At 44.3% G+C, this 20612-nt stretch overlaps 1 protein-coding gene across 2 annotated transcripts in view; it reads right to left on the reverse strand.

The window, feature by feature from the left end:
* The window catches only part of BABAM2 (BRISC and BRCA1 A complex member 2), a 271976-nt gene that overhangs the window by 118644 nt on the left and 132720 nt on the right, over positions 1–20612 (reverse strand). For both annotated transcript variants that reach the window (XM_056568576.1, XM_056568575.1), the window contains exon 7: positions 13638–13747. In XM_056568576.1, the coding sequence (XP_056424551.1) occupies positions 13638–13747 (110 nt within the window). The remainder of the gene's footprint in view (positions 1–13637; positions 13748–20612) is intronic.

Genomic DNA, 20612 nt, shown 5'->3' on the forward strand with positions numbered 1-20612 from the left:
GCCTCACTGAATTATTTCTTGTTTACTTTGCGATGGATGGAAGGAATGCATCTCTTGTGGTTACACTTTGATCTCCGCGTAAATGTGAAACGCGTAAAGTCCTGGTGCCAAGAGAATTCACGAGCCGCAGACGCTGGTTGTTCTGTGACCTTAAAGCCATCGTAGTGGGGGGAGCGGGGGAATGAATGGCCCTCGAGAACAAGGGGCAAATTTATAGAGAAACCCTAAAACAATTCAATGAGGCATCTGCAAACAGACGCCAAGGTACCCGCAACCACAGTTCAACCTACCTGCCCTCCCTGCCCCTACTTCTACCACCTCATCTACATTTAGAAAAACTGTGAAAATGACAGCATGTCGGATCTGTAAGGACAGAAACAAACAGCGTCTGACAGACCCCACTGACTATAATGGGGTCTACTGTGTGTCTGTTGCATGGCAAGATGGAGGGTACTGATATAGATCGTAGCAGGGCCTAAATAACAGCACCATTTCTTAGCAGCCTATCACACAACAAGTTAAGCTACAGCACCTGCTGTATTCCTTCCCTGTCTGCTCCTCTGTCTGTGGCATTGCTCAGCACAAAGAAGCATGCTATAACCAAACCTCAATACTTCCTAATAAAGAATTATACGCAAATAACAGGAGATGATGATGATGTAGCTGTAGGGGTTGGTCAAAGATGATGACATCACTTAGGGGACGGGGCTATAGCTCGGAAACAAGTTCCAGTCACACCATCTTGATGCTTGTCTTCTGCTGTCTGAGGATTGTTTTAGGAGAGAGAGAGAAGACAGAGCTGCTGAGACAACACCACACTGACAATAAAAGGACAACAAAACTTCCCGTCAGGAGAGAGGGAGGAGCTGTTGAGATAACACTACATGGACAATCAGAGGGCTACACAACTTCCTGTTAGGTTGTGAGTGAAGCAAACATAATGCTGCCGCCAGAACAATTAGTGATAAAACTATATTAGGTTTATGTCGTGGGTTAATTTCCTTATTTAAAGGGGTACTCCGCCCCTAGACGGAGGATAGTGGATAAGATGTCTAATTGCGGGGGCCCCGCAGCTGGGACCCTTGCGATCTCTGTGCAGCACCTGGAGTTCATTTAGAATGCTGGGTGCGGGTGTCGTGACATCACGACCACGCCCCTTGTGATGTCACGCCCCCTCAATGCAAGTCTATGGGAGGGGGCGTGTCGTGGCCGCCACGCCCCCTCCCATAGACTTGCATTGTGGAGGCGTGACATGACATCGTTAGGGGCGTGGTCGTGACGTCACAACCCTCGCCGCCTGCTCCAAGAGTTCGTGAACAAAATGTTCCGAACGCTGGGGCAGTGGAGTACCCCTTTAAATACAGGTTTTTTTTTTATACCAGAATATGTCCTTACCAGAGTAAAAGGAAATTCCCATAGCAAACATATGCTGCTCTGGACAGTTCCTAAAATGGACAGAGATGTCAGCAGAGAGCACTGTGCTCGTGATGTCAGCAGACAGCTCTGTGTTTCAAAAAGAAAAGAATTTCCGTTGTAGTATTCAGCAGCTAATAAGTACAGGAAGGATTAAGATTTTTGAATAGAAGTAATTTACAAATCTGATTAACTTTTTGGCACCAGTTGATTTAAAAAAAAAAGTTTTTCACTGGAGTACCCCTTTAAGGCTGTGTTCACACTAAGCTCAGAGCCTCTGGTGTCAGTTTAATCAAACTTAAAGAAAAGAATAGCACAGAATGCTGAAAGTAAACTGGGGGGACATGATGGTGTCCATCATGGTCTACATTTTAACAGGAACCCGTGATTGTGGTGTGAACAGGGACCAAGGCTACACAGCAACTTTCGAGACCAAAGTAAATGGGGGTCATGCTGTGATTGACAAGTGGGCACAACCAGGAGGTTTTTGGATACATTTCTTCTGACTTCTTTTCTATATTCCAAAACAGTACTTGAAAGCTGCTCATTCTTCTCGTGGAGATCCAGCTGGTAGAGCAATGCTTCATGGGAAAGAGTATGCAAATGAGCCCTCCTACAGAAGGACTGTCTCACTTGAGCCACCTATTGGTTAAAAACCTGTAAGTCCAAACCAGGGACTTCCCCCCCCCCTATACAGTGATCCCTCAACTTACAATGGCCTCAACATACAATAGTTTCAACATACAATGTTTTTTCTGGACCATTGTAACTTGAAACCAGACTCAACATACAATGCTACCGACAGTCCAGATCTTTGAAACGTGTCACAACTGGAATGGGCATTTTACTGGTAAATCACCTGTATTACTGAAGTTCATGCACTGGCTGGCTGTCTGGTAGCGCCCCCTACAGTACAGGGAGGTATTACATGTTCTGTACTACTCCTTACCTGTATTACTGAAGTGTATGCACTGACTGATGTCTGGTAGCGCCCCCTACAGTACAGGGAGGTATTACATGTTCTGTACTACTCCTTACCTGTATTACTGAAGTGTATGCACTGACTGATGTCTGGTAGCGCCCCCTACAGTACAGGAAGGTATTACATGTTCTGTACTACTCCTTACCTGTGCCAGGGTTAGCTGCTCAATTTGACACCAAGTAAGGGCGGCTCCATTTGGGACACTCTCTGTACTGTATAGGAACCTGAAGAAGCTCCTGTCCTCTACATAAACCATTGTTTCCCAACCAGGGTGTCTCCAGCTGTTGCAAAACTACAACTCCCAGCATGCTGGGAGTTGTAGTTTTGCAACAGCTGGAGGCACCCTGGTTGGGAAACACTGACATAGACAGTGATTTACAGCTCCCAGCAGATCTTTATTACTTTTATATGTAAGGATTTGCTTTATCTATATTAGTTATCTACTTATTTCTATTTAATCCTCACTTTTTCCTATTTTTGGATGACATTTTGGGGGCTTCAGAACCAATTACCAGGTTTCCATAGAGTTCTGGTCTCAACATACAATGGTCTCAACATACAATGGTCTCAACATACAATGGTCGTCCTGGAACCAATTAATATTGTAACTTGAGGGACCACTGTACACTGCATTTAGAGTCCGGTTGGATGTGCGAGACGCCATATATGCTGCCTGTTTTGTAATGTCTGGCAAGGGAACCGGAATGTTCTGCTGAGTTGGTTGTTGCGGGTGTATAACAAGGTGCCCGCGGCGGTCACATGACACCCATAAAGTGGTTGAACTTTAAGTGCCCAGGGGCTGGAAGCAGATAGATACGGACTAGAATGTACAGACTAGGACAATGTTCTACAAACAGTGCGTCTCCAGCTGTTGCAAAACTACAACTCCCAACATGCCTGGACAGCAGGCTTTTAAGCCAGAATAAGCAGAGATTTACCACAAGTGAACGACAAGTTATCCTAGAAATTTTTTCAGGAGTGGCCCCCGACCTGTGGTTCTCCAGCTGTTGCAAAGCTACAACTCCCAGCATGACCGGACAGCCAATGGCTGTCTGGGCATGCTGGGAGTTGTAGTTTTGCAACAGTTGGAGGCACACTGGTTGGAAAGTGAATGGGGTCCGTCGGGACCCGGTAGTAGCCGTTTGCATCTGACCCGTTTTAGGATCTGATCGGGACCCTTAAAGGAGTACTCCGGTGAAAAACTTTTTTTTTTTTTCATATCAACTGGCTCCAGAAAGTTAAACAGATTTGTAAATTACTTCAATAAAAATAAAAAAATCTTAATCCTACCAATACTTATCAGCTGCTGAAGTTGAGTTGTTCTTTCCAGTCTGACCACAGTGCTCTCTGCTGACACCTCTGTCCATGTCAGGAACTGTCCAGAGCAGGAGAGGTTTGCTATGGGGATTTGCTCTTACTCTGTGCAGTTTCTGAGACAGACAGAGGTGTCAGCAGAGAGCACTGTGGTCAGACTGGAAAGAACAGCTCAACTTCAGCTGCTGATAAGTACTGCTAGGATTAAGATTTTTTAATATCAACTGGTGCCAGAAAGTTATACAGATTTTTAAATTACTTCTATATAAAAATCTTAATCCTTCCAGTACTTATTAGCTGCTGTATGCTCCAGAGGAAGTTGTGTAGTTCCTTCCAGTCTGACCACAGTGCTCTCTGCTGACACCTCTGTCCATGTCAGGAACTGTCCAGAGCAGAAGCAAATCGACATAGCAAACCTATGCTGCTCTCGGCAGTTCCTGACATGGACAGAGGTGTCAGCAGAGAGCACTGTGGTCAGACTGGAAGGAACTACACAACTTCCTCTGGAGCATACAGCAGCTGATAAGTACTGGAAGGATTAAGATTTTTATATAGAAGTAATTTACAAATCTGTATAACTTTCTGGCACCAGTTGATAATATATATATTTTCTATCCTAGCAGTACTTATCAGAAGCTGAAGTTGAGTTGTTCTTTCCAGTCTGACCACAGCGCTCTCTGCTGGCATCTCTGTCTGTCTCAGGAACTGCACAAACTAGGGCATCCCGTTCTTGGGATCGGCAGGGGCCCCAGCAGTCAGACCCCTACCACTCTGCTTGCAAGCTGAAATAGGAATACCCCTATAACTAAAAACATGCACTGGAGCAGTGTTTTCCCAACCAGTGTGCCTCCAGCTATTGCAAAACTACAACTCCCAGCATGCCCAGACAGCCAACGGCTGTCCGGGCATGCTGGGAGTTGAAGTTTTGCAAAAGGGGAAGCCATGATTTACCATTCTTGATCAGTGTGGATCCTATGGAGGAGGCAGACAGGTGTTTGGCTGCCCAGGCATGCTGGGAGTTGTAGTTTTGCAACAGCTGGAGGCAAAAGTATAGAAAATTAGTCTGAAAAAATGCCTCTAGTCTCATGGAATAATGCTATTACACTCCTCCATGCTCTACACTGCAGCTCTACTAGGGCAGAATTAAAGGGGTACTCCAGTGGGAATTATTATTATTATTATTATTTTTTTTTTAAATCAACTGGGATACAGGATGTATTGGCGGGATACAGCGGAGGTTGACAGGGCATGCTGGGAGTGGTAGTTCTACAACATCAAGAGAGATACAGTTTGGGATACAGGATGTATTGGCGGGATACAGTGGAGGCTGTCAGGGCATGCTGGGAGTGGTAGTTCTACAACAGCAAGAGAGATACAGTTTGGGGTACAGGATGTATTGGCGGGATACACCGGAGGTTGTCAGGGCATGCTGGGAGTGATAGTTCTACAACAGAGAGAGAGAGAGATACAATTTGGGGTACAGGACTCATTGGCGGGATACAGTGGAGGCTGTCAGGGCATGCTGGGAGTGGTAGTTCTACAACAGCAAGAGAGATACAGTTTGGGGTACAGGATGCATTGGCGGGATACAGTGGAGGTTGTCAGGGCATGCTGGGAGTAGTAGTTCTACAACATCAAGAGAGATACAGTTTGGGGTACAAGATGTATTCGCGGGATACAGTGGAGGTTGTCAGGGCATGTTGGGAGTGGTAGTTCTACAACATCAAGAGAGATACAGTTTGGGGTACAGGACTCATTGGCGGGATACACCAGAGGTTGTCAGGGCATGCTGGGAGTGGTAGTTCTACAACATCAAGAGAGATACAGTTTGGGGTACAGGACTCATTGGGAGGATACACCGGAGGTTGTCAGGGCATGTTGGGAGTGATAGTTCTACAACAGAGAGAGAGATACAGTTTGGGGTACAGGACTCATTGGGAGGATACACCGGAGGTTGTCAGGGCATGCTGGGAGTGGTAGTTCTACAACAGAGAGAGAGATACAGTTTGGGGTACAGGACTCATTGGCGGGATACACCGGAGGTTGTCAGGGCATGCTGGGAGTGGTAGTTCTACAACAGAGAGAGAGATACAGTTTGGGGTACAGGATGCATTGGGAGGATACAGCGGAGGTTGTCAGGACATGCTGGGAGTTGCAGTTCTATGATGGGGTAGTACGTACTAAATGCTATGCACAGCGAGTGTCACAGTGGAAGCAGCAGAGATTTTCAGGATATTTTGTAATGATCTTGACCTCTATGCAAACTAAAGCTATACAGCAGGGTACAGAGCGGTCGGGGGCGTGCAGCGCCGGGTGTGTACGCGCAGGAGTCACATTGTGGAGAATTCTCTGTATACAGCGAAGTCACCGGGGAAGTCTAACAAATACAGAAAAGAACGAACGTTAAACAAAGTGCACGCTGCTCTGGGTCACCCGAGGACTCGGCTGCTGCAAGATACAGTGATCCCTCAACTTACAATGGCCTCAACATACAATGTTTTTTTCTGGACCATTGTAACTTGAAACCAGACTCAACATACAATGTACAGACAGTCCAGATCTGTGAAACGTGTCACAACTGGAGGAACTGACCAATCAGAATGGGCATTTTACTGGTAAATCACCTCTTTACTGAAGTGTATGCACTGACTGGTGTCTGGTAGCGCCCCCTACAGTACAGGGAGGAACTACAAGTTCTGTACTACTACTTACCTGTGCCAGGCTTAGCTGCTCCTTTGGACACCAAGTAAGGGTGGCTCCATTTGGGACACTGTGTGTACTGTATAGGACCCCGAAGAAGCTCCTGTCCTCTACATAAACCATTGTTTCCCAACCAGGGGGCCTCCAGCTGTTGCAAAACTACAACTCCCAGCATGCCCGGACAGCCAACGGCTGTCCGGGCATGCTGGGAGTTGTAGTTTTGCAACAGCTGGAGGCACCCTAGTTGGGAAACACTGAAATAGACAGTGATTACAGCTCCCAGCAGATCTTTCTTACTTTTATATGTAAGGATTTGCTTTATCTCTCTTAGTTATCTACTTATTTTTCTTTAATCCTCACTTTTTCCTATTTTTGGATGAAATTTTGGGGCTTCAGAACCAATTACCAGATTTCTATAGAGTTATGGTCTCAACATACAATGGTCTCGACATACAATGGTCTCGACATACAATGGTCTCAACATACAATGGTCTCGACATACAATGGTCTCGACATACAATGGTCTCGACATACAATGGTCTCGACATACAATGGTCTCGACATACAATGGTCTCGACATACAATGGTCGTCCTGGAACCAATTAATATTGTAACTTGAGGGACCACTGTACACGGAGCTGGACGTAAAAGTCTCCAAACTTTGGACCTCCAGCTGTTTCAAAACTACACAGCCGATGGCTGTCCGGGCATGCTGGGAGGTGTAGTCCACAGTGAAATACCGATACACTGTGACGCACCAAGAACCTCTGTGCGCAGCACGGCAAAGCAGGTTTTCAAACAGCTGTCCGGGCATGCTGGGACTTGTAGTTTTCCAACAGTTGCTAATCCACAGTAAAATAGGGATACACTGTGACGCACTAAGTACCTCTGTAACAAACACAGCAGAACAGGTTTTCAAACAGCTGTCCGGGCATGCTGGGGGTTGTAGTTTTGCAACAGTTGGAAGTCCACAGTGAAATACCGATACACTGTGACGCACCAAGCAGCTCTGTGAGAAGCAGAGCAGGACATATTTTTATTCTCTGATGCTAAGCATTGTTCCCATTTAGGTTCCCAGATTTGTTAAAATTGTAAAGAAATTAAACAGTATATAAAAGAAAAAAAAGAAGGGTTCCCTCAACCGGTGGCCCCCTCAGCTGCTGTATAACTACAACTCCCAGCATGCCACCACAGCCGTCTACTGTATTTACATGGAGGGGTATGAGGGGCCTCAGTATTGGGATGGCTATATCTTCTGTATAAGAGCGGCTCCCGCGGTGCTGTCGTTGGCAGGCATTAGTGTGACATCTCTGAGGTTCAGCAGGGGGGGGGGGGGCGCGGGCGCTGACGGCAACAACAAACTCGCCAAAATCTCAACCCACTGATGAACTTTTACCTTTTCCTTCATACATCATCATTTTACCCGGTGTGGTAGATCGTACTGCAAGAAAATGCTGGGATAACACTACAAGTCTCAGCACCACTAGTGGGCCAGGAGAAGGGTGTCCAGCGCGGAGGATGGGAACATCTTCATCATTGTATAAAATAGTGGTCTTCAACCTGGGGCTCACTAGCTGTTGCAGAACTACAACTCCCAGCATACCCATTTTATTGTTATACCAGTGTTTCCCATTTTGTGGTCTCCAGCTGTTGGGAAACTAAAACACCCAGCATTTCCTTTCAATATTCCAGTGTTACCCCTCTTGTGGCTCCCCAGCTGTTGTAAAACTACAACTCTCAGCATATCCATGTTGTTGCCTCCAGCTGTTACCAAAATACAACTCCCAGCATGTCCATTTCTGTTTCCCATCTTGTGGCCTCCAGCTGTTGCAAAACTACAATTCCTTGCATGCCCATGTTATTATACCAGTGTACCTAAACCCACCGCTCTTCAGCTGTTGCAAAACTACAATTCCTAGCATGCCCATTTTATTATCCCAGTGTACCCAAACCCATCGCTCTTTAGCTGCTGCAGAACTATAACTCTCAGGATGCCCATTTCATTATACCAGTGTTCCCAAACCTTTAGCTCTATGTCACTTGTGACCCTATGAAACTCCTGTTATTTCAAAATCTTATCCCAACGAGTTTCCCCTTACAAACCATGTCGGGGCTCATCAGGGGACACATGACACAATACACATCCTTGTCAGTCCCATAGAGCAGTGTTTCCCAAGCAGCGTGCCTCCAGCTGTTGCAAAGCTACAACTTCCAACATTCCCGGACAGCCTTCAGCTGTCAGGGCTTGATGGGAGTTGTAGTTTTCCAATAACTGTTGAGTCAGACAATGGGAACCACACATGCTTCTGCAGTGTGAGGCTGCATTCACACCACGTTTTTGCAATACAGTTCCCGTATACGTTTTCTATGTGAAAACCGCACGGCACCGTATTGAAAACCGTATGCATTGACTCTCCATTGAAATCCGTATGCGAAAAGATGCATCAGGTTGTGTCTGATTTGCATCCTGTACGGTTTTGTCAGTTTTTCTCCCGTACCCAAAACTGTAGCCTACCACGGTTTTTGGTCCGGGTGAAAAACTGTATTAAACTGTATACGTTTTTTTTTTTTTAACATGGGAGTCAATGGGAACCGTACAGAACTGTATGTGCGTACAGTTCCATCCGGTTTTCACCATACGTTTTTTTGACTTGGCACAGTTTTTTTTCTTGGAATTTCAATCAAACAAGTGAAACTTTATTCATAATGGAGTGAAAAGTTAAAAACTTACCGTATTTTTCGTCCTATAGGACGCACCGGCGTATAAGACGCACCCAATTTTTAGGGGCAAAATCTAAAAAAAAATAAAGATTTTGAACCCAATAGTGGTCTTCAACCTGCGGACCTCCAGATGTTGCAAAACTACAACTCCCAGCATGCCCGGACAGCCGTTGGCATCTGGAGGTCCGCAGATTGAAGACCGCTGCAGGAGGAGGTAATACTCACGTGTCCCCGCCGCTCCGGACCCGTCACCGCTGCCCTGGATGTCGCTCCATCGCTGTCGCAGCGTCCCCGTTGCTCCGGAACGTTTCTGCTGCCGGCCAGGTATCCTCGCTCTCCGTCGCCGCCATCACGTCGTTACGCACGCCGACGCACGTACGCGACGACGAGGAAGGAGAGCGCCGGCCATACAGGGGATCCCTGAACGGAGAAGACACCGAGGAGGCAGATAAGGTCCCTCCCGGTGTCCTGTAAGCACTAACCCAGCTAATCAGTCGGGCTGTTCGGGACCACCGCGGTGAAATCGCTGAACAGCCGGGTTAGTGTCACTTTCCCTTCAGACGCGGCGGTCAGCTTTGATCGCCGCGTCTGAAGGGTTAATACAGGGCATCACCGCGATCGGTGATGTCCTGTATAAGCCGCAGGTCCCGGCCGTTGGTGGCCGCAGGGACCGCCACGATAGGGGTGTATTCACCGTATAAGATGCACCGACTTTTCCCCCCCAGTTTTGGGGAAGAAAAATTGCGTCTTATACGGCGAAAAATACGGTATACGTTTTTTTCTTTAAAAAACGGATGCAACCTGACGTCATTTTTTAAACCGTATACGGTTTTTAACTGTATATGGGTTAAAATTTGTACACACGTTTTGATACAGTTTAGTCCGGTTTTGAGGAATCAGTTTTTCATCAAAAAAACTAATACGGGAACCGTATTGCAAAAAACGTGGTGTGAATGCAGCCTAAGTAAGGGTCCGGCATGTAGTAGCCCTCAGCAGACCCTGGCACGGGAAGGGTTAAGCGGTGCCTGTGAGAAATGGATGGGCCTGGCGTGTAATGCGGCTCATTTCCCCGAACATATAACCCCGTCCTGTGAAGAATACGTAAACAGGAGCGTTAGACAAGAGCGGCCTTTGTTCTCCGCGGTCGTAGAAGGATTTATTACAATCTTATAAAATCGCTGTACATTATGTCTCCTCTATTTACTCAGGAGCCGGAGTCCTGTAAACCCCGAATATTTATGGCTCCGCCGGCCGCCCTGGTAACCGTACAACAAGCAAACCAGAGGAGAGCCATACAGGTAAGTCTCTTACAGCCCATCTGGGCTACTGACCTGCACACAGGGGACTACCTGCCGGGCCAGTGACTTACCCATCATTGTCTACTGGAGTCTGCGGTCGTCTTCTTTCTCTGGTACATGTGCTGTCTGTCCCCCATGCTTTACACTGCAGGTATGCTTTGACTGGCTTTTTATTGTGTATTTATATATTAGTTTGTTATCCCCTATTGATAGGATAGAGACTTACAAGCTGATGGGTGGGGGGTCCCTGCCGGTCCCGAGAACATAACTGTCCCTGGACTGGACGGAGCGCACCGCACCTGCGCAGAGCGTGGTGCGCTCCGTCTATATTGGATACAATTATGTCCCCGTTCTTGGGATCCGCAGGGGTCCCAGCGGTCAGACCCCTACCACTCTGCTTGCAAGATGAAATAGGAATACCCCTATAACTAAAAACATGCACTGGAGCAGTGTTTTCCCAACCAGCTATTGCAAAACTACAACTCCCAGCATGCCCGGACAGCCAACGGCTGTCCGGGCATGCTGGGAGTTGAAGTTTTGCAAAAGGGAAGCCTTGATTTACCATTCTTGATCAGTGTGGATCCTCTGGAGGAGGCAGACAGGTGTTTGGGTGCCCGGGCATGCTGGGAGTTGTAGATTTGCAACAGCTGGAGGCAAAAGTATAGAAAATTAGTCTGAAAAAATGCCTCCAGTCTCATCGAATAATGCTATTACACTCCTCCATGCTCTGCACTGCAGCTCTACTAGGGCAGAATTAAAGGGGTACTCCAGTGGATTTTTTATATATATATATATACAGTGGTCCCTCAACATATGATATTAATTGGTTCCAGGAGAACCATCATATGTTGAAACCATCATATGTCGAGCACATATGTCTATGTAAAAATGGTAATTGGTTCTGGGGCCTCGGAACCATTGTATGTTGAATACATTTCTCTATGGGAAACTGCTAATTGGTTCTGGGATGACCATTGTATGTGGAGTGTATGGGGAGTGTTTAACAAACCAGGGTGCCTCCAGCTGTTGCACAACTACAACTCCCAGCATGCATGTACAGCCATTGACTGTCTGGGCATGCTGGGAGTTATAGTTTTGCAACAGCTGGAGGCACACTGATAGGGAAACATTGATGTATGGGGTGTATAGTGTGTATATGTATTGTATGTCATGTGTGACATCGCATACAGTACTGTACAGTTCTTTAAATACCTTCAGGGGGGACAGAATGTCCTCCATTACCATCCTGCCAACTACAGCTCTATAGGAAAGGAAGGGGAGGGCAGCCAGCAGCTCATTGGATGCCTGCAGCAAGATGCTGCAGGCTATTGGCTATGGCTGCACTGGGGGGCGGGGCTTACACGGAGCTCACAGTGGAAGCCTGTGTGAGTTAGCAGGATAGCATGTGAGTAACAGGAGGCAGAACGGGGCACATTATACAACTATCTGTCAGTTGCTGAAGTTGTCAGCGCTGTCAGATAGCTGTTTGTACGATGGCCCCGACACACAGCAGCATCATATGTCGAGGCTGCCTTCAACATACGATGGGCTCTGAGAGGCCATCATATGTTGAAATGATCATATGTCGGGGCCATCATAAGTCGGGGGGTCACTGTATATATATATATTTTTTTTTAATCAACTGGTGCCAGAAAGTTAAACAGATTTGTAAATGACTTCTATTTAAAAATCTTATCTCTTCCAGTACTTATCAGCTGCTGTATGCTCCACAGGAAGTTGTGTAGTTCTTTCCAGTCTGACCACAGTGCTCTCTGCTGACACCTCTGTCCGTGTCAGGAACTGTCCAGAGCAGGAGAGGTTTGCTATGGGGATTTGCTTGTACTCTGGACAGTTCCCTGACACGGACAGAGGTGTCTGCAGAGAGCACTGTGGTCAGACTGGAAGGAACTACACAACTTCCTCTGGAGCATACAGCAGATGATAAGTGCTGGAAGGATTAAGATTTTTATAGAGAAGTAATTGACAAATCTGTTTACATTTCTGGCACCAGTTGATTAAAAAATAAAACATAAAAATAAAGTTTTCCACCGGAGTACCATTTTAATCTCCTCTTCTGTATCACTTGTATATTACAGTATATACTAACTAAAAAATATATATATATTTTCTTAAAATATTGCAATCAGAAAATAAAAATATAAATATTAATAACAAAATATTAATAATAACTTTTTTTTCTCTTTCTTTATATATTCATTGGGGGCAGCCATCTTGCCTGATCTGCTTTTAACAACATTTGCTTTACAGCAGCCTCAGGGACTAGTGGTTCGGAGCTGACATCATGAAATCTATGGGAGAATGTAGTGGGTGCGCTCTGTGACCGGTGTAGAGGTCAGTGTGCGAAAAGGGGAGAAGATGTAGGCTGTCACCATCACATATTGTGAATGGCCTGATCATGTCTTATCCGTACATTCATGTCACCTTTCAATGTAATGAGACAACTGCTGAAAAGTGATTTCTAAAGAACGGGAAAAGTCAGACTATTACTTTGAAAACAGAAGGTGACATGAAAACAATTAAAAAATTCCTTAAAATATATGTTTTACATAAATAGGAGGAGCGCTATTTCTTGCCATAATATGTTATTTTTCACCAGTCAGCTAGTGGGTAGACTAGCTGCTATGGAGTCTCTCACACTATACAAACACACACACACACACACACAGGGCAACCTGCTTTTCTATGTCTCGAACACCCTCAGTAGCAGCAGCAGCAGCATGGAGGACATTAATGAACAGTCTAACTTGTAAATCAAGCCCTAGAGTGAGATCTACTTTGCTAGTAGTCTCTTTGCAGTCTCTTTCTTTGTCTGTCTCTGCCGTCACTTCCCCCTCCCATGTTCACTTATTTGCATTGGCAGCATGTGATCTGATCTCTCAGTGAGCTGGTAATTTGTCTTGTAAACATAAAACAAGAGTTGAGCAGATTTTTTTTGTGAGAATGAAAGTGAAGCAGGTGGGGTGGGGCAGCCCAAGAAGAGAACAGACAAGCACTTTTCTCTGATAAGACATTTGTACAAAGATTCTTATATTTGTGTGTATTAATAATTTATAAGTTTGTGACCCTTTAAGGCTCCGTTCATTTTCATTTAGGTTAATGGAATTATTATAGTAAACAGATAATAAACCAGTTATCAAACCAGACAGATATAGAATAACCAACCATTCAGCTTAGTGCAAGGTACTTACTGCTCTACTCGGGGGGACAGGTAGAGTTTGGGGAACACCTGTGTAGCTTCTGCGTCTTCAAAGCTGACGGACAGTAACGCCACATCCTCTCCTGGATCCTCATTGGCATCCTAAAGAGAAAAAAATAAATACATGATGTCACACAGCAGCTGCATAACCTATTTAATGGATCTGTAGAGATCACTTCTCAGCAGACATGTCCTTATCAGCGCAGGCAGGAATACAAGTAAAGTAACACATCTACTATAAAGCTGTAGATAGAGTTTTGTGGGCATGCTTTGTTGTCTATGATAGATTTGGTGTTACCTTTCATGGATATTAGTAGGTGATGGCCACAGTTCATCTCCACCCCCTCTCTGCACAGTGACCACTGCATAGGTCAAAGAGCATGCCCACAACACTCCCATAGAAGTCAATGTGAGGAGACATGTAGAAAAGAGGGCACTGGCTTCAGCATGTTTTTGCTTGATTTACTACAGACAGTAAGTTATGAAGTCCTCTCGTCAGTGTGGAGTTGTCTAAGCAGCTCCCTGGCTCCACCCTCTCTCCTGACAGGAAGTTGTGTAGTCCACTCATTGTCAGTGCGGTGTTGTCACAGCAGCTCCCTGGCTCCTCCCTCTCTCCTTTTAGTTGTGTAGTCCTCTCATTGTTCTGGTGGTGTTTCCTCAGCAGCTCACTGGCTCTTCCCTCTCTCCTGACAAAAGTAGTGTAGTCCTCTCATTGTCAGTGTGGTATTGTCTCAGCAGCTCACTGGCTCTTCCGTCTCTTCTAACAGGAAGTAGTGTAGTCCTCTCATTGTCAGTGTGATGTTGTCTCAACAGCCCCCTCAACTCCTCCCTCTCTACTGAGACAAAATATCCTCCTCTGTTGTCTCAAGAGGTGTGACTAAATCTTGTCTCTGAGCTCTAGTCCTGACCCGAGTGCCCCTACAGCTACATCACCATCTCCCTGTCATGTACACATATATATTTATTGGGGCATTTAGGGAAGAATGCGATGTATTTTATACCATGCTGCCTTGTGCTAAGCAATGTCACAGGCAGAGGAGCAGACAGAGAATGCATCCAGCAGCTACTGCAGAATGTTCTGCTGTGTACTTCAGAAGCTCTGGGCAGGAAACTGGCAGGGGAAAACACTGCATTCTGGGATTTGTAGTGCTGAGTAACTGCTCAACCAGGAAGTATAGTGATTATCTACAGCTAAATTACACAGAACAAACTACACAAGGGCAGTAGGGGGCCAAATGAACCAAAAAATTACTAAACCCCTGCCATTGCCACCATTGCCTCTTGAGAAAGCCGCAGGTGTGGCGAAACATGTAGAGGCGGCAATAGTGTATATTTTAAGCGATACCAGAATGATCCAATTTTCAGTGGCCACTACAGGACTACATGACTAACAATTGGAGATTGTTCTCCCGTTATAAGTTGTACTTATATTAGATCATCTGATTATCAGTTTTAACTTTATTTTTTGTTGGGATAACATATTTTTTAACATTAATAAGTAAAAGTTACGTTTTAGGGGTAGCATTATAGGGGTTTCATACCCCGGGCTCAGGCCCAGGGGTTTAGTAATTGTTTTTTATCTACAGAACAACCACACAAATGGTTTTGGAATACCCCTTAAGAGCTACAGACACCACAAGCATAAAAAAAGGTAAGTGGATACTACAAGATAAAATGTTGCACTAAGTTTTAGTTTGTAATCTCCATTCCTTCATTCCTTTTCAGAGACCCTGATGGACAGTTCATAACCAGCTCCTAGTGATAGACATGTGGTCAGTAATACATGCTGGAGGTAAGTTGTGTGTGTCCAGGATGCTGCTGAACTAACTCTCTCGTATGTTGGCACTTCATTGCTGGACTGAGATCTTCTTCTTCTATGGTTCATGAGGCATCACCTCTATATTGTGCTGACTGATGCTGAGGACTGTAATATCCCCCCTTCATCTACAGAGTCTAATATAGGTACTCTCCTCTACAAAGCCCACCTCTATCTATACTTGTTTGAGCATTCCTACCTATCTAAAGGCTTTGTGATCTGCCCTCCCTGATAACTTGGATGTTTCCCCCCCCTCACCATATGCTGTTCTGCTTTGTATATTCTCCTCTCTACCCATGCTGTTATCTCTAAGACTAGATTTGCATACGGAATTTCTGGCCAGCTGCCCAGCACTTGGAATCGCCGGACGGATTTTGTCTGGCAGGACCATGCTGACATTGCCATTCCCAGATGGCAATGTCTGTGGAGTGGATTGCGCCTATAGAATGAGCAAGCTCATTCTTTTGGCGGTAGAATATCCGCCGCCGACATTCCGTAGTGTGCACTGTGCGGCAGAATCCCATTGGCTTCTGCTGCACCGGAATATCCAAGTTGAATTCCACTTTGTAAAAATTCATAAAAACACTCCATGCTTCCCTGACAAATTATTACAAGATCATCTATATATCTTTTTAAAAATGTTATACACGATTTAAAATTACTCTCAATAAAAAGTTTTTCAAATACCCTCCTGTACAAATTTGCAAAAACTGGTGCGCATATCGTGCCCATCGCAGTCCCTTTATGTTGTATTAAAAATGTCATAAAAAACTAAAAGAAAATTTTTAGTTAATATAAACTCTAAACTGTCTATTAAAATGTTTTTTGTACATTAGGCATCAATAGATCTTTTAAAACATCCGTTACCGCTCTCACACCCTTCTCTTGCGGTTTATTAGAATACAAAGACACAACATCTAAAGTGACTAGCCACAATTTTTCATTCCATTTAAATTCTTCCATTTCTGCTATAAGCCGGCCCGAGTCTCACAGGTAAAAGGGAAGCGAGGTAACATAGGGTTGAAGTATGCGATCCATGTATTCTCCCAGATTACTTGTCAGTGAATCCACCCCTGCAATAATTGGTCTTCCCGGAGTTTGTAATGGATTTTTTCTGTTAAAGGGGTACTCCGTTGCTCAGCGTTTGGAACAAACTGGAGCCGGCGCCGGGAGCTCGTGACATCACAGCCCCGCCCCCTCAATGCAAGTCTATGGGAGGGGGCGTGACAGCTGTCACACCCCCTCCTATAGACTTGCAATGGGAGGGTGTGACGTCACGAGGGGCGGGGCTATGACGTCACGAGCTGCCGTCTCCAGCGTTTGGAACAGTTTGTTCCAAACGCTGAGCAGCGGATTACCCCTTTAAGAACTCCTTCATTAAAACCTCTTTGTATTAAAACTTCCAATTGTTTCTTAAAAACATCCGTAGGATCTTCCTGACATCATTTAAAATATTATAACTCTCTTGTACATAATATTCTTTACTCAAAAGAACAATCCCCCCTTTATCTGCCTTTTTTATTACAACTTCTTTATTTTCTTTTAATTTCTTCAGAGCGTTTTTTTCCTTTTTTTAGTAAGATTGACACTGATCTTATTTTCATTATTTTAATTTCTCTCATCCAATTCCCTTATATCTTTTAGTACTAACTCATAGAATGTCTCAAGGAGGTTTTCTCCATTATGTAAAAGAGAGAGTTTATTTTATATTTAAACTGGACACTTTATCCCCTAAAGGTTTTAATGAAGTGTTGGAACGTGTATGAGCTATTTATACTTTTATATAGTCCTAAATAGAAAGGCGCCCGGCACTGCTGTATAGCTGTCCACTAAACCGCTACTGCTATACTCTATCCGACCTTCCAGGTGCTCATATCAGGTAAGTGAAAGTGATAATTCCACAGCAAGCAAAGAAAGAATGGAGCACTCACCAGGTCTTCATGGATAATTCAAGCTTCTTTTATTTCATCTTGCTTAATAGTGTATACACTTACAGGGGAGAGTGGACATACCCTCAGCCTCTCCTCCACCTGTCTGTATGTCCGCTCTCCCCTGTAAGTGTATACACTATCAAGTAAGATGAAATAAAAGAAGCTTGAATTATCCATGAAGACCTGGTGAGTGCTCCATTCTTTCTTTGCTTGCTGTGGAATTATTATTTATACTTTTAATTCAGAGTACAATATTTTAGAGGTGGTTCCTTTTTTTGTTTAGATGTCATTTACGGTGAAAGAGGTGAACTGGAGTTCAAATAGGAGCATTGTTTTGTAGTATATCGTTCCCTGAGGAAGGAGGTAACTCCGCAATGCGTCGAAACTTTTTTGCCATTATATGTTGTTTCTTTTGTTTTTTTATATATCATGTGCAATAAATGCTATTAATACTATAAAAGTGAAGTCCCCGGGCAAACTTTTTCTAAGAGGTACAAAAGAATACAAGAGAAAAGGAAGAAAAAGGAATAACTCCAAAGGAACAGCTGACGGAACGAAAGTGGGACAGGAATGGAGCGCTACTGACACTCGCTCTCGGTGAAGTGTATAAGCTTACTGATTGATGTTATCTTGCAGCTACTTTGTGGGAAGGTTTGTCCGCAGATAACAACAAAATAATTCACACATAGAACTACATCCTGTGAACCTAATGAGTGGTCGGTATATGGCCACTCACAAAGTGTAAGTCCTAGGATTCTCGGCTTCTCATTTTTATTTTTTTGTATATGGAATTGAACAATTAGCCGCTCCCAAAGCTTTTTCTACTTAATTTTTCTCCATCTCTATTCGATTTAGCAGAACACTAAACTAGGTGAGAGAGTCTCAGTCTTTACAACTGCAAAAAATAAAAATAAAATATTTACAGACTTTGTGATCTGCCCTTTCTGAAAACTTGGATGCTCCCCACCTCCATTTGCTCATCTGCTTTGTATACCCCCCCCTCCCTTCCTGCCCCTGCTGATATCTCCAACAAAGAGAGAAGGGAGAAGAGCAAAGAGAGACAGCCCTCAAGAGTGTGCTGTCAGATCTATTTAGATTGAGCTGGATAGCCAGCTCGGTGAAGGAGTCACAGTCTTTACAACAGCAAAAAAAGAAAGAAATATTTACAGACATTGGGGCAGATTTATCAAAACCTGTGTAGAGAGAGAGTATCGCAGTTGCCCATATAACCCAGATTGCTTCTTCCATTTTTAAAGAGGCCTGTGAAAAATGAAAAAAGAAATCTGATAGGTTGCTAGGGACAACTGCTCCACTCGTTCCCTACATAGGTTTTGATAAATCTCCCCCAGTGTGATCTACTCTTCCTGATAACTTGGATACTTCCCCTCCTCTCCATTTGGTGATATGCATTGTATATCCTCCTCCCTGCCTCTGCTGATCTCGCTAACAATGAGAGAAGGGAGAAGAGAAAAGAGACAAAGCCTGGAGCAGAGTGCTGTCAGATCTATTAGATTCAGCAGGACAGCAAGCTAGGTGAAGGAGTCACAGTCTTTACAACAGCAAAAAAGGAAAGAACTATTTACAGACTTTGTGATCTGCTCTTCCTGATAACTTGGATGCTCCATTTGCTGATCTGCTAGGTATACCCTTCTCCATGCTGCTATCTCTAACAATCAGAGAAGGGAGGGGGTGAGAAAAAAGACAAAGCCAGGAGTGCTGTCAGATCAATTAGATTTAGCAGGACAGCCAGTTAGGTGAACAGTCTTTACAACAGCAAACAAAAAAACAAAACAAAAAAAGGAAATATTTAAGATATATTTAATAAGTCCTAAACAGTAACTTAATTTAGCATTTAGGAAGCAAAGGAACAATAAAAAGTGTAATGCTGTAATGTACGAGCATCAGGTTTTAATTAGTAAAAAAAAAAAAAAAAAATCCATTTGATCCATTCCCTTGTAGTGACTTCTTCAGTCCACACTCGATGACCTCGGCCTGGTGCTGTGTGATCAGACACATCTGGTGACAGATCCTGCATCAGGACGGGGGGGATCCTGACAGATCATGTGACAGAGATCCAGGAAGATACGCCACTTGGTGAAGACGACAAGGTCAACGACAGGAAATTATGACGGCAAATACAAGACGGTCTGAAATGTATAAGACTGCGACATGGTGGGTTTATGGAATGCCGCCGTACATTCCCAGTAGTGCTGGCCAGACAGACGCTGCATAACTCGCTAATCCCACACAGCCGCTGTAATGTACAGGGGATAGCACTGAGGATAGGGATGTCAACCGATAAAATTCTGAAAATATCAAGTTGTCTCCTCCAGTCACATCTAAAGCTGCAAACACAGTTCTGATGACTGCAAAATACAGGAGAGAAAAAGAAAACGTCTGAAGTCATAGAGTAAGGAGAGTCCAGAAATGGGGATATAATCCTTCTCCATTGGTCTCTCATATTTATCCAATATTTATCTCATATCTACCCATCTACAGTAATGTGGAGCTGTAGAGCATTGTCTATAGCTGTATACAGTGATGTGGAGCTGTAGAGCATTGTCTATATCTGTATACAGTGATGTGGAGCTGTAGAGCATTGTCTATAGCTGTATACAGTGATGTGGAGCTGTAGAGCATTGTCTATAGCTGTATACAGTGATGTGGAGCTGTAAAGCATTGTCTATATCTGTATACAGTGATGTGGAGCTGTAGAGCATTGTCTATATCTGTATACAGTGATGTGGAGCTGTAGAGCATTGTCTATATCCGTATACAGTGATGTGGAGCAGTAAAGCATTGTCTATATCTATATACAGTGATGTAGAGCTGTAAAGCATTGTCTATAGCTGTATACAGTGATGTGGAGCTGTAAAGCATTGTCTATAGCCGTATACAGTGATGTGGAGCTGTAAAGCATTGTCTATAGCTGTATACAGTGATGTGGAGCTGTAAAGCATTGTCTATAGCTGTATACAGTGATGTGGAGCTGTAAAGCGTTGTCTATATCTGTATACAGTGATGTGGAGCTGTAGAGCATTGTCTATATCTGTATACAGTGATGTGGAGCTGTAAAGCATTGTCTATATCTGTATACAGTGATGTGGAGCTGTAGAGCATTGTCTATATCTGTATACAGTGATGTGGAGCTGTAAAGCATTGTCTATAGCTGTATACAGTGATGTGGAGCTGTAAAGCATTGTCTATATCTGTATACAGT

Source organism: Hyla sarda, chromosome 3, assembly GCF_029499605.1.
Source record: "Hyla sarda isolate aHylSar1 chromosome 3, aHylSar1.hap1, whole genome shotgun sequence".
NCBI lineage: Eukaryota > Metazoa > Chordata > Amphibia > Anura > Hylidae > Hyla > Hyla sarda.